The 13,658-nt window shown below is 38.7% G+C and overlaps 1 protein-coding gene across 6 annotated transcripts in view; it reads right to left on the bottom strand.

Annotated features, from left to right (window-relative positions):
* The window catches only part of LOC115765151 (zwei Ig domain protein zig-8), a 188,084-nt gene that overhangs the window by 63,820 nt on the left and 110,606 nt on the right, over positions 1 to 13,658 (bottom strand). The window contains exon 1 of one of the 6 annotated variants that reach the window (XM_030708562.1): positions 4,973 to 6,770. The exons of the other annotated variants lie outside the window; for them this stretch is intronic. Within the exon in view, the coding sequence (XP_030564422.1) occupies positions 4,973 to 4,997 (25 nt within the window). The 5' untranslated portion in view covers positions 4,998 to 6,770. Of the gene's footprint in view, positions 1 to 4,972; positions 6,771 to 13,658 lie in introns of those variants that run through there. 6 annotated transcript variants of the gene reach the window in all.

The following is a 13,658-nucleotide window of genomic DNA, read 5'->3' as shown; positions in this document are numbered from 1 at the left end:
TTCTACTGATAAATATAAGCTCTTAGCATGTAAGTTATCACCCTATTGCATAACGATCTCTATATTACTTTTATTATACAATAGCTTGTTACAGTTATTGTGAAATGACCGAGACGCCATCAGTTAACTGACTTTCGCCTTTCAGTCAGCAGTGCAACAAGTGGGACAAAAATGCAATGCCAAATTATTTGAATCGGCACTGCAACTAAGTAAAATTGCTGATGGTGACCACCACCATTATCATGCGTGCATATGGGAGCTGGTCCGAGCCAACAAGACACACTATAATTCAGCGAGATTAAGGTAGTGATAATTAATTACTTCTATGACTAACGAAACATTTACACAAAAGCAGTCACTAGCCGTGTTTGTTTTACGCTGGAAACATGCAGCATCATTTTACAAGTACGACTCGTTTCCAGACAGAATGCTGACTGAACAAATGCGATGAGGTGATCGCGAAACAGCCAACAACCGTTGCAAAGGTATACGATATGCAAATTCCAGGGATCTGTTACCACGATCAGCATATGCAGTTAATGACAACCAAGCTGCAGATACAGAGTCCACACGCAAACCGGAATTCTCGCCAATCAGAAAGAAGCCTTCAAGGGGATTGAAGCAAGAAAGCTAGTGCTAAGGGTGTCCAATACTTTCGCAAAGATTGCAAGTAGGGCATATAAGCAAGGTAAGTAAGTCCAATATGAGACTTATCTCCGAGTCAACGGTTTCAGAAGACCCGGAAAAGATACAATTTGTACAATCATCTAATACATCAAGTTAGTGGGTAGAAAAACGTCTCAACAATAAAGATTGATGGAACGCATATATCAATGAAACTAGACACAGGTGCTCCGTGCAGCATAATGAATGAAAAGACTCTTCGGAAAAATAAACCTTTGATACGATTAAAGAGAACTGACAGAACATTTTCTAGCTTTCAACACCAACTACATAGATCTGGACATATTCTCGACAAAAGGAAGTGCGATGAAAACAACAGGAGTACAATCAGCGGGATTGGCTAAGAGAAAGAGAGCACACCTACAGCAACTATTAACAAAATTCGATCCGATAATTGACTCTGCAGCTGTAGCGTAAAAAAATGACCTGCTGTTAAGGTGCACCTAAAGCCGGACACGAAAACCATTTTCACAAGAGATGTACCATTCGCGCTGCGTATTGCTTATGCGAAAGAGATCGACGCAAAAATTGCCGTTGGCGTCTACAAACGAGTTGACTACTCAAAATAGGCATCTACAACACATGCACTAACGAAAGAATTGGGAATTTTACGAATCACTGGCAACTATAAACCTACTGTAAATTCTTAAATGATCATTGATAAGCATCCAAATTCGATGACAGTGAATATATTCAACCAATTAACTCCAAAAACTTATCCTGAACGAACTTATTGCACACGCTTTCGTCTACCATAAATCGACAAGAACAACGAGAATGTGGCAAGAACATGCGAGTTCTGCGCAAAACATGCGAATCGACCTCCAAAATGCAGGAATACCCTAAGTCGCCATGGGAACGCATTCCCATCGACTACGCCGGCCCATTTGAAAGAGCGATGCTTTTGATTGTTATGGATGCTTACTCAAATTGGTTGGACGTGAAGATCACCAAATCAATTACGGCAACCACAAAAAGCTAATAACTAGATGATTTATTTGCAATGTATGGCGTCCCTCTCATGGTAGTGTCCGTTAACGGGACACATTTACTTCGACTAAATTCAATCAATACCTCATCATCGCCGTAATGTTATGTTTAAACGATAAAAACTGCGCTAAAGGCAATAAGACCGAAGGACACGCTCCGAATAGCACAACTGGCGAATCTCCAGCGAATCTTTTCTTGGGTCGAAAATTACGTACACGACTGCATTTGATTAGACCAGAAACCATCAAGGAAAAGGTATCAGCAAAACAACTTTAAAAATGCAATCATAATGTGCGCCAATTCGGGGTTAAAGATAAAGTTAACTTCCTTTCTGGAAACCCGTGAATGGATAAGTGGACACGAGGAGAGATTGCAAGACGCTTGGGCGATCTTCATTATGAAATTCGACACAAAAAAAATATTCTCAAAAAAAAGACATATGTATCAACCAGATCCAAGGCACAGGGTTAAAAGAGGGACAACAACAACAAAACATATAGAGAGAGAATCCAGAAAATACACCTTATTAAACAGCAGAAAACATCAGCAAAATTAGATACCATAGCAGACCAGAGACCAACAGAATGCAGCATTGGAGCAGATTTCACTACCGGCAAAAGACAGAAAACCGACAGCGTCGCTAGCAGCTGAAAATAATGGATGACTAAATCAAGATGTACTGACTTCATTACCACGGGGATCGCCAATATTACGGGGATAGTCAACACCTATAGAAACACCAATGCGAACAGATCAAAATGTACGTTGCTCGACTCGAGTACATCGACCATAACAACTATTCTCACCAGTCCCTTAGAAGTGGCAAATGTCATGCTTGGTTTTTTTTATACCCTGAACCCATTAAAAATAGGTAAAAGCGGTTAATTTTAGCTGTAGGTCCTCCTAATCCATGCGAAGATCGGGTTTGTTTCCGATAACCGATAACATACTCGGTTTCCAAGCAATCGATGAAAATCGATATCGTAATTCTGTTTTTTTGAGTAAATTGGGTAAATAATAAGAGTTACCAAACTTGGTATGTTGCTTATAAAATAGTATATATATATATATCAAGTATCTTTAATTTTATAGCCATCTTCCTGCTACCACCAAAAAGCTATAAATCAAGTTAATAACCCAACTTATATTGCCACCAATTTAAGCCACGATCTTAGCTTCTGCACACTTCTAACTTATTGTTGTGGTTTCTAAGCACTACCATGCCTATAATTCGCAAAGTCACAAAGTCATGCCTTCTTTTTTATAATTTTTCATTTGTGGGCCAGCAAAGCACGCTCTCCCAAAATGGGCTATTTTAACCATTTATCAGTGCTGTAAACAAACGCTATACTCATAGAATAATTTTAAGCCTATGTGAGAGCCTATGTGCAATCATTAATAATTTTTTTCTTGAAACATTACATATACTTTCTATAAATAGGAGTATCTATGTATGTACATATATACATATATTCTTGATCAGCATCAACAGTCGGCTGTCGATCTAGCCATGTCCGTTTGTCTGTCCGCCTGTCCGTCCGTCCGTATGTATGAACGCAAGGATTTTAGGAACTATAAGTGCTGGAGACTTGAAATTGTAGCGGTAGGTCCTCCTATTCCACAAGTGATATGTTTACTCTAGAATAGTATATATATGTCGTGTATCCAATAAATTATTGTGAGTATTATTTTGAATGCTAACGATTAAGTGTTAGTAAGAATCAGAGAATTTGACAGAAGGTACTGCTATTTAACATAACTGTCCTACTTGTATTAGGGTTGCTACTGAAAGCATGGTGTGAGACAAAAAAGATAGTCTCTGCCGAGCATGGCCCGAGTGTGTTGTATAACGTCCAGTTTGCTATAGTGTTGAATGTTCACTAACAGTACTAAAAGTCAGAGAAGAATATAGAATGACAAGAGCATGAGTAGTATGCTCGAGGACGATGAAAATTATTCATTCTAAAAGTGGAAGTCATAGAGAACAGACGTGCTCGCTCCTAAAAATATAATTATTTTGTGACTATAACGACACTCGGGACTTGCTGTGCTGCCAGTATGCCTAATTGCAAAGAAAGTGATTTCTCTGTTCCGACATCAGAAGTGGGATCAGGCGATGCCCCTCCACGAGGCAATTCTGACGATTCGTGGCGTCAGCTTTTGGAATCTCAAAATCGAAATATTCTTGAGATTATTAAAGCAATGCAGATGTCAAATTCAGCATCCTCAACAAAGAAGAGCATCTCGTTGCCAAAGTTCAACCCGGACATTGCAGGCGCAGATGCAAATGCCTGGTGCAAAACTGTAGACATAATACTTGACGATAATCCTATTGAGGGCAGTACACTGGTGATGACCCTCAGCGGCTCCCTAGAAGGAAGCGCCTCGTCCTGGCTTTCTCAAATATGCTATACTGGAATGAACTGGCAAAATTTTAAGGAATTGTTTTTGCAACGTTTCGTGGGAATGGAAACATCGGCGGCAACTTTAATGAACATTTTTAATGGCCGACCGAATGATGGCGAATGCCTCTCCGTATATGCGAGCCGTCTTGTGACGTCACTTTTATCCAAATGGAAGACAGCGAACATGGAGGAAATTGCAGTCTCAGTTGTTTTGGCACATACATCGAAAATCGACAAAAGTCTGCAACGTATGTTATATACGACTAATATTAAAAGTCAAGACGAGATGCAACAGCATCTGAAGGCCTATGCTTATGGAAGGTCAAATGGAGGTCTACAGCCAAATATCCCAATGGAACCAGATCGCAAGAGATCGAAAACATATGGCATTAAATGTCATCATTGTGGAAACCTCGGACACAAAATGGTCGAATGTCGCAAGAGGAAGTATGAAGAAGGCAACGTGTCAAAAAACTCAGCATTACCTAAAGTTCGATCTGCCGTTACCTGCTTCAAATGTGGCGATGCTGGCCACATTGCGTCTTCATGTACGAAAGGAGTTTCTACGAGCGGTGTTGGATCACATGAGAAGCGTATAAACATCTGTTGTGTGTCCGAGCCAAAAGGAATCCTGCGTCAATCTGGTGAGCTCGTTCCATTTTGTTTTGACTCTGGAGCGGAATGTACGCTCATCAGAGAGAGTTGTGCCGAGAAATTTTCCGGAAAAAGAATTAATAATTTGATAGTTTTGAGGGGTATTGGAGAAAATCCTGTGTATAGCACTATGCAAATCTTGGCTACTGTTAAAATTGATCAGTACTCCTTAGAAATATTATTTCATGTAATAATGGATAAGTTTTTGAAATACGATGTATTGATAGGCCGTGATATACTCGGATTAGGCTTTGGAGTCTCCATCGAGGCCGACAAATTTGAAATGTACAAAACCAAAACTGTTGATGTACTAATAAAAGTGCCAGATATAAGTTACGTAGAGCATCTGAATAACGATAGAGCATTAAGCAACACTGATAAGAATCGTCTGCTAGAATTATTGCAAAACTATGCTGATAAATTTATTGAGGGTATTCCTCAAACGCGAGTGACTACGGGTGAACTTGAAATCCGCCTGCTTGACCCAAATAAAACTGTACAAAGGCGTCCGTATAGGTTAAGCATAGAAGAAAAAGAAGTCGTGCGAAATAAAGTAAAAGAATTGTTAGACGCAAACGTTATACGTCCTAGTTGCTCTCCATTTGCAAGCCCAATGCTGATGGTAAGAAAGAAAAATGGAACCGATCGACTATGTGTCGATTATCGGGAACTGAATGCTAATACGGTCGCTGACAAATATCCGCTGCCTTTGATTTCTGATCAAATTAATAGACTGAGTGAAGGCAAATATTTCTCCAGTTTAGACATGGCAAGTGGTTTTTACCAAGTTCCAATACACCCAGACTCTATCGAGCGCACTGCTTTTGTCACGCCAGAAGGACAGTATGAATTTTTGGCCATGCCTTTTGGATTAAAAAATGCTTCCTCGATTTTCCAGCGCGCAATCGTGAGAGCATTGGGTGATTTGGCTCAAACGTATGCCATCGTCTATATAGATGACGTGTTAATTCTAGCGAAGACAAAGGAAGAGGCACTTGAAAGGCTACAAACGGTCTTAGAAAACTTGTCTAGAGCTGGATTCTCATTTAACATTACAAAATGCTCGTTCTTGAAAACAAGCATAGAATATTTAGGATACTTGGTTGAAGCGGGTCAAATTCGACCAAATCCACGCAAGATACAAGCGTTGGCCGAATTGCCGTCACCGCAGTCAGTAACGCAGGTGCGACAATTCATAGGCCTAGCCTCGTATTTTAGGCAATTCGTACCAAAATTTTCTGAGCAGATGAAAGCTTTATATAATCTCACCTCCAAAAATAATAAATTTGTCTGGAAGCCGGAATATGAGGAAATTCGTCAAAAAATCGTATCAATTTTGACTAATGACTCCGTTTTGACAATTTTCGATCCACTAAAGCCAATGGAATTACATACAGACGCAAGTTCTATTGGATATGGTGCTATTTTAATGCACAAGATAGAAAATAGACCCAGAGTCATTGAATATTACAGCAAATGTACGACAATGGCTGAAGCAAAATATCATTCATACGAGCTTGAGACCCTCGCAGTTTACAACGCAGTAAGACACTTCCGCCATTATTTACATGGTCAAAAATTTATTGTGCATACAGATTGCAACTCCCTGAAAGCAAGTATCAAAAAAATTAACCTTACCCCAAGGGTACATAGATGGTGGGCATATCTGCAATCATTTGATTTCAGCATTGAATACAGGAAGGGAGAACGCATGTTACATGCTGATTTTTTCTCGCGCAATCCGTTGCCTACTGATTATAAATCCTCAGCGAAAACGGTTGAAATGCACATAAACCTAGCTGAGATAACCGACGATTGGCTTCTAGCCGAACAGCAACGAGATTCTGACATTGCTTCCATAACCTTAAAATTGCGAAACCATAAGATGGGAGAAGCTATCTCAGCGTCGTACGAATTGAGAGCAGGAGTATTATATCGAAGGATTCAAAGAAATGGCAGCACAAAATGTTTGCCTGTAATACCTAGAGCCTTTAGATGGTCAGTCATTAACAATGTTCACGAAGCCATAATGCATTTAGGGTGGAAGAAAACTATAGACAAAATGTATGCCAACTACTGGTTCGAGAAGATGTCTAAGTATGTGAAAAAGTTTGTAGAAAATTGCATTACCTGTAGAGTGTCAAAACCACCATCTGGTAAGCCACAAATAGAAATGCACCCGATTCCTAAAGATGACATACCCTGGCACACTGTGCATATTGATATAACCGGAAAATTAAGTGGCAAAAACGACTTAAAAGAGTACATCATAGTTCAAGTTGATGCATTCACAAAATTTGTTCACCTTCAACATACGCTGAACCTTAATACGGAAAACTGCATTAAGGCAGTCAAAGAAACTGTTGCACTATTCGGAGTGCCGGCACGCATCATAGCTGATCAGGGTAGATGTTTTGCTAGCACAAGGTTTAGGGAATTTTGTTCTTCGCAGAAGATAGGTTTACACCTGATTGCGACGGGCGCCAGTCGAGCAAACGGCCAAGTAGAGCGTGTCATGAGCACCTTGAAGAGCATGCTCACAGCGGTTGAGAGTAGTCAGCGATCCTGGCAAGACGCTTTAAAAGACATACAGCTGGCAATAAATTGCACGACAAATCGTGTAACGAAATATAGTCCGTTAGAATTGCTAATCGGTAAAGAGGCAAGGCCGTTAGGAATGATAACAATATCAGATGAAAAAACAATTGATAAAGATTTAATAAGAGCACAAGCGAAAGATAACATGGTGAATAACGCTAAATATGATAAGGCTAGGTTTGATAAAAATAAAACAAAAATTGTAAAATATAAGCTTGGTGATCATGTCCTACTCAAGAGGGAAGAACGAAATCAAACGAAGTTAGATCCCAAGTTTAAGGGACCTTTTGAGATAATCGAAATACTTGATGGAGACAGATATTTATTAAAGTCATTGACGAGTAAGCGCACGTTTAAGTATGCACATGAGTATTTGCGAGCTTTTCCAAGCAACAATGTATCGGAGGAGTTGATAGATTTGAGAGATGATGAGTGTGACAATGTTGAGGACATTGCTCAAGACACTGTGGCACTAAGAGAGAGTGCGGTTGGGCTCATACACGATGGCTAAGACCGCACCATAATACTCACGCCGTGCACAAGTGCTCGATCATGGCGTGCTGAAGCGGGTGATATTATGGCGGGGGTCAGAGGTTGAAAGACCTGTATGGATCCGCTCCATGTTATCGTTGCTGGGCAGCAAGAGCCTATAGACGTGTGATGACAGAACAACAACAACAAAAAAAAAAAAAAAAAATAAAAAAATAAAACCTACAATGACCGATGATACTGCTGTTTGTAAAGCTATTCTTAAAGTAAAGTAATGACTAATAAATTTTACCCAACAATTTTGACTATGGCATGATCTAAGCGAAATGTACACACGAGGACGTGTGAAATGTCAGGAAGGCCGTGTCGTGTATCCAATAAATTATTGTGAGTATTATTTTGAATGCTAACGATTAAGTGTTAGTAAGAATCAGAGAATTTGACAGAAGGTACTGCTATTTAACATAACTGTCCTACTTGTATTAGGGTTGCTACTGAAAGCATGGTGTGAGACAAAAAAGATAGTCTCTGCCGAGCATGGCCCGAGTGTGTTGTATAACGTCCAGTTTGCTATAGTGTTGAATGTTCACTAACAGTACTAAAAGTCAGAGAAGAATATAGAATGACAAGAGCATGAGTAGTATGCTCGAGGACGATGAAAATTATTCATTCTAAAAGTGGAAGTCATAGAGAACAGACGTGCTCGCTCCTAAAAATATAATTATTTTGTGACTATAACGACACTCGGGACTTGCTGTGCTGCCAGTATGCCTAATTGCAAAGAAAGTGATTTCTCTGTTCCGACATATATATCAAGTATATTTTATTTTATACCTATCGCCACCTCCCCGCTACTACTTCATAGCTATAAATCAAGTAAATAACCTAACTTGTATTGCCCACCAATTTAAGCTCCAATTTAATGCAAATTACTTTTTGAGAATACACAAATATTCTATGGTACAATAAGATATACTGTAGAAAATTTTATTAATATCGGTTTTTGTTTTGTTTTTCGGTATTTTGACTGCGTATACATGTACACACACGCTTTCATGCGCGTCTGCTTCGAGTTCGATTCTATTGTTTTTTTCTGTGCTGCTATTTTAAATCGTTTTCTTCTCAATAAGAATCAAATATAGGTGTGAGGAAGATACTTTTTTTTTGGCGTGTGTGGCTGTTGAGTAGAGACGGCGGCAAGTAGTGCGGTTAGTTACGAGTTCGAAATTCGAACCCCGCCAAAGGAACTTTTTTTTATTATATATCTGTTAACAAGCGCGTAGCGCGTGCTGCATTTGGTGTTGGAATTAAAGGGGTTCAGGGTATTATTGTTAAAAATATATCATGAGCGATACCGAGGTTGCAAACACAAATGGCAAACAAATATGGTATTTAACTATTGATCAGTGCTGTAACGGAAGACCACCAACATTACAAATTTTTATTAAATGTCAGAGAAAAATACTACTTCGTATTTACTGTGCAATAATTGACTCAATTATTAATAATTGTTTTCTTTAAACATTATAACCTAATTCTGTTTTTACACGATCTTTTTTTACACGGTTTGAAAATATAACAATTTTTAACGATTTTCACGATTTTAAATCTTTTGGGCTTACATATTTTTGTCAAATTTAATTTTTCTGAAATACTTTCATTCGCGATCTAGCTTTCAAAGCGTGCAGACGTGCAGCTCTGTTCGATCGCCGCGCACAAAAAACTTTGTTTTTTCTCTTTAAATTTCACCGTTATTCTATTGCTCGCCAGCGAGTTTCGCGGTCTCGATCGTCGCAGAAAAAAAAACAAAAAAAAACGTTGTGTTTCTTCTCTTTAAATTTCACCGTTATTCTATTGCTCGCCAGCAAGTTTCGCGCGGAGAAACGGCGCCAGACATCTGAATCTCTCTTTTGTGTCGGTCTTTCTACTACAAAAAAATTAATTTCGTTGTGCGTATACAAACAAAATACGTGGGCCCGCTCTGCGAAATTCTGCAGAAAAGGCCCGAGGAATTTTCGAAGCAAATTTTAAATGGAAAACAATCGCAATCACATAAAACTTACTTCAAGCATATTTAAAATGACTGATTCAAATCGCGAATTTGCAAACATTATGACTAACCATAATAATAATTTTCCCCAATTGCCAGAGGGCAATGCGGATCAGCCCACTGCTAATAACGGCTCTATTAATGAACAACCGACCAATCCGTCACCGCGCCACTTGCTAATACAGCAAAAAAAACGCAAGCTGCCCAACTCTCCAGCTTTAAACATAAAAAAAACAGCTACAAACAATAATAACACCATCAATGCCACCAATGCTACCGCCGCCAACAACTCGGCACTAATCGACAATAATCCTTTAGAAGGTAACCCATTCGCCATTCTAGCAGAAGATGAAGCTCCTGATATGGATCTAGATGAGTTATATCCTGGTCTTGTTCCACCTCAAAACCATATCCTCGAAAGTGAGCTTCCCAGAACCAGTGCCGCTGCTGCCCGCGCACGGTTAACTGCCGGATCACAGTCTAACAATAACACTCCTGGAAACACAGCCAAAAAAACCTCGAAGCCGCCACCTATTGTCATTCAGGACGTAGTCAATCTTCAAGAGCTTTTAATCTGTATAGAAGAAGCTTGCGATTTGGACAACATTGAAGTCAAATCCTCGATGGGAGGAATAACAAGAATTTACGCCAAAGATTCTGAAAGCTATCGAGCAACTGTTTGTCAGCTAAACGCATATAAAATTGAGTTTCATTCGTACCAATTAAAAGAGGACAAGCCTTATAAGGTGGTTATTCTAGGCCTATCCCCCTGCACATCTAAGACACAGATTGAGGACCAACTAAAAAAATTGGGCCATCAAGCTTTAAACATCTACAACCCCAAATCAAGGAAGACAGGCAATCCTATGAACATGTTTTTCATAAGTCTAGTCCCCAAAGAAAATAACAAAAATGTTCTTGGGTCCAAACTTTTCTGCAGACAGAGAGTAAACATCGAGGTCGCAAGGAAATCTTCAGAAATAACTCAATGCCATCGCTGCCAGGATTACGGTCACACATCCAAATATTGCCATCGAGAATACATTTGCGTCGTCTGTGGCGAAGAACATAAAACGTCCGATTGCACACGTCCAAAAAATACTCCAGCCACTTGTGCCCTGTGTGGGGGTGATCATCCGGCCAACTTCAAGGGCTGCGAAAAATTCAAACAATATTTGCAACGAACACAGCCTAAGAAAAAACCTACAAAGAGTGCAGGACCCTCGAGCACATATACTGCTTTGGCGCCATCCCCTTACGTAAAAGCAACTGGAATCTCCTATGCAGACATGGCACGTAGTCATGAAAACAGAGGTCCCAAAAGGCAGGCTCCACTTAATGCTACCAATCATTTTAATAGTGATACACATAACTACCAACAACAACACCAAGGGCACACAACCCAGCGAGTACATTTGCGACAACAGCCGCAAAATAATCAAGCTCAGTCGCCTTTCACCTTTTCCCAGTGGGAGAACGAAGCGGCTCATGAGACGAAATTTGAGCAAATGATTAAAGTGATGCAAGAAAACTTTAATAAATTCTTCGAGCAGCAAAATAAACTATTTAAGATGCAGAGCCAAATAATGGCTCTACTTATGTCGGCCAACCAAAAATGAAGCTCAAAACACTAGTGTGGAACGCCAGGGGTCTGACTGGCAAAATGCTAGAGCTATGTAATTCATCACAGACAACAAGATCGACATAGCCCTAATTTGTGAAATAAAAACAACTAGCAGAAGACCTATCCAACTAAATGGATTCAGTGTATACACCTAATAGAAGATCAGATCTCTTTCTACTCCAGTCGCTATAACGAAAGACTGATAAACCACCAAAACAGATCTGCACAAGCCCTTGTCGGATCTATTCCTATAAATAGACTGAAGAAAAGACACTTCGGTCTTTTACAAAACAATTAAAAACAATTCTTAAGAAGACAGCTTAGCCTTAACCTTATGTAGAGCAGGAGAAAATAAACTAAGAAACAAACATTGTTAAATGCAAATTTTGAAGCATGTACATGTTTAAGAACTCATATTATCTGTTAATATAATAAAGATTTTCATAATAAAAAAAAAAAAAAAAAAGAAATACTTAGGTTCATATCACCATCTAGGTGAATTCCCTTCTTGTGCATACATGCAATTTTATTTGCCAGAGCAATTGAAATATGTTGATATTTTGTGAACTCAAATAACAAGCTTAAAGATCAACAAATATGCTTGTGTAAATACACATTATATATGTGATATAATAAAATAAACATAAAACCTGTTCTTAAACAAGTAAGAGGCTCTAGTCGAGAGCTCCCGACTAGGGGATACCCTGTACCCTCTTCTATATATATATATATATTTGTTGTTGGAAGAAGAGGGTACAGGGTATCCCCTGTATATATATATATATATATATATCTTATTATCTTATTATATATATATATATATATATATATATATATACCCTCTTCTTCCAACAACAAATATATATATATATATATATATATATATATATATTTGTTGTTGGAAGAAGAGGGTACAGGGTATCCCCTAGTCGGGAGCTCTTATTATATATATATATATATATATATATATATATATATATATATATCTTATTATTTACCAAAATTGCCCAAAAAAACAGGATATCGACATAGATTTTTATCGATTGCTTGGAAACGGAGGAAGTTATCGTTTATCGGAAACAAACTCGATCTGCGCGGGAACTAGGAGCATCTACATCTAATTTCAAGTCTCTAGCTCATATAGGTTCTGAGATCCTTGCGTTCATACATACGGACGGGCGGACGGACAGACAGACAGACGGACATGGCTAGATCGACTCGGCTATTGATGTTGATCAAGAATATATATACTTTAAGGGGTCGGAGAAGCTTACTTCTGCCTGTTACATACATTTGGATTTTGCACAAATACAATATACCCTTATACCCATTTTTAATGGGTTCAGGGTATAAAAAACACTGTTTTTCACCACTTTAAATAGGTCTTAGAGATAAGGAACCCATCACCTATTTCTGCATACGATCAATGTCTTTTTTACGCGGCTTTTTTCACCAATATACCGTGTAAAAACAGAATTAGGTGTATACCATTACTGTATTCAAGGGTAACTACGACTCGACATACCTAATTGCTGTTGCTATGTGTGTGTCAACTCACACATTTTGGAGCAAACCTGCATGTATCTGTCTACCAAGTCAAGGGAAGTTTATGAATTTAGAAGACTGCAACATTCTGTTTCGCATATAGTCACATAAATTGTTCCCTTTTATGTTTCGACCTTTACCTCACGCTTTCTTTTCATTTTTATACCCTGAACCTATTAAAAATGGGTATAAGGGTATATTGTATTTATTGTATGCGACAAAGTGCACACTCCACATTTACATACAGGGTGTTCTCTCAAGGCATATACACACTACATTACATATGTTTACTCCGATTTATAAAAGTGGTGAAGTAATAGTTTACAACAAAATATATACATAAGTTTATTCACACATTTTCTTTCATAATCAAAACTTAGTAAATTATATATTATAACATTTAAGTTCTAGTCCATTCCTTTTAATATGTCAGTTTTATATTTGCCTATAGCATAGACTATCTTCGTTCACTTCTCAAGCGACAGTGCCGAAACGTTGAGAGTGAAATAGAAACAAATAAGAGGTTCTAGTCGGGAGCTCCCGGCTAGGGGATACCCCGATCCCTCTTCTACCAGCAACAAATGCATTTGGATTGTCGCTAAAATTGTTGGGCAGTACA

Source organism: Drosophila novamexicana, unplaced genomic scaffold (assembly GCF_003285875.2).
Source record: "Drosophila novamexicana strain 15010-1031.04,08,12 unplaced genomic scaffold, DnovRS2.1 tig00000932-arrow-arrow-pilon, whole genome shotgun sequence".
Lineage (NCBI taxonomy): Eukaryota > Metazoa > Arthropoda > Insecta > Diptera > Drosophilidae > Drosophila > Drosophila novamexicana.
Note: the sequence above shows the minus strand (reverse complement) of the source record. Positions and strands in the feature narration are given on the sequence as shown.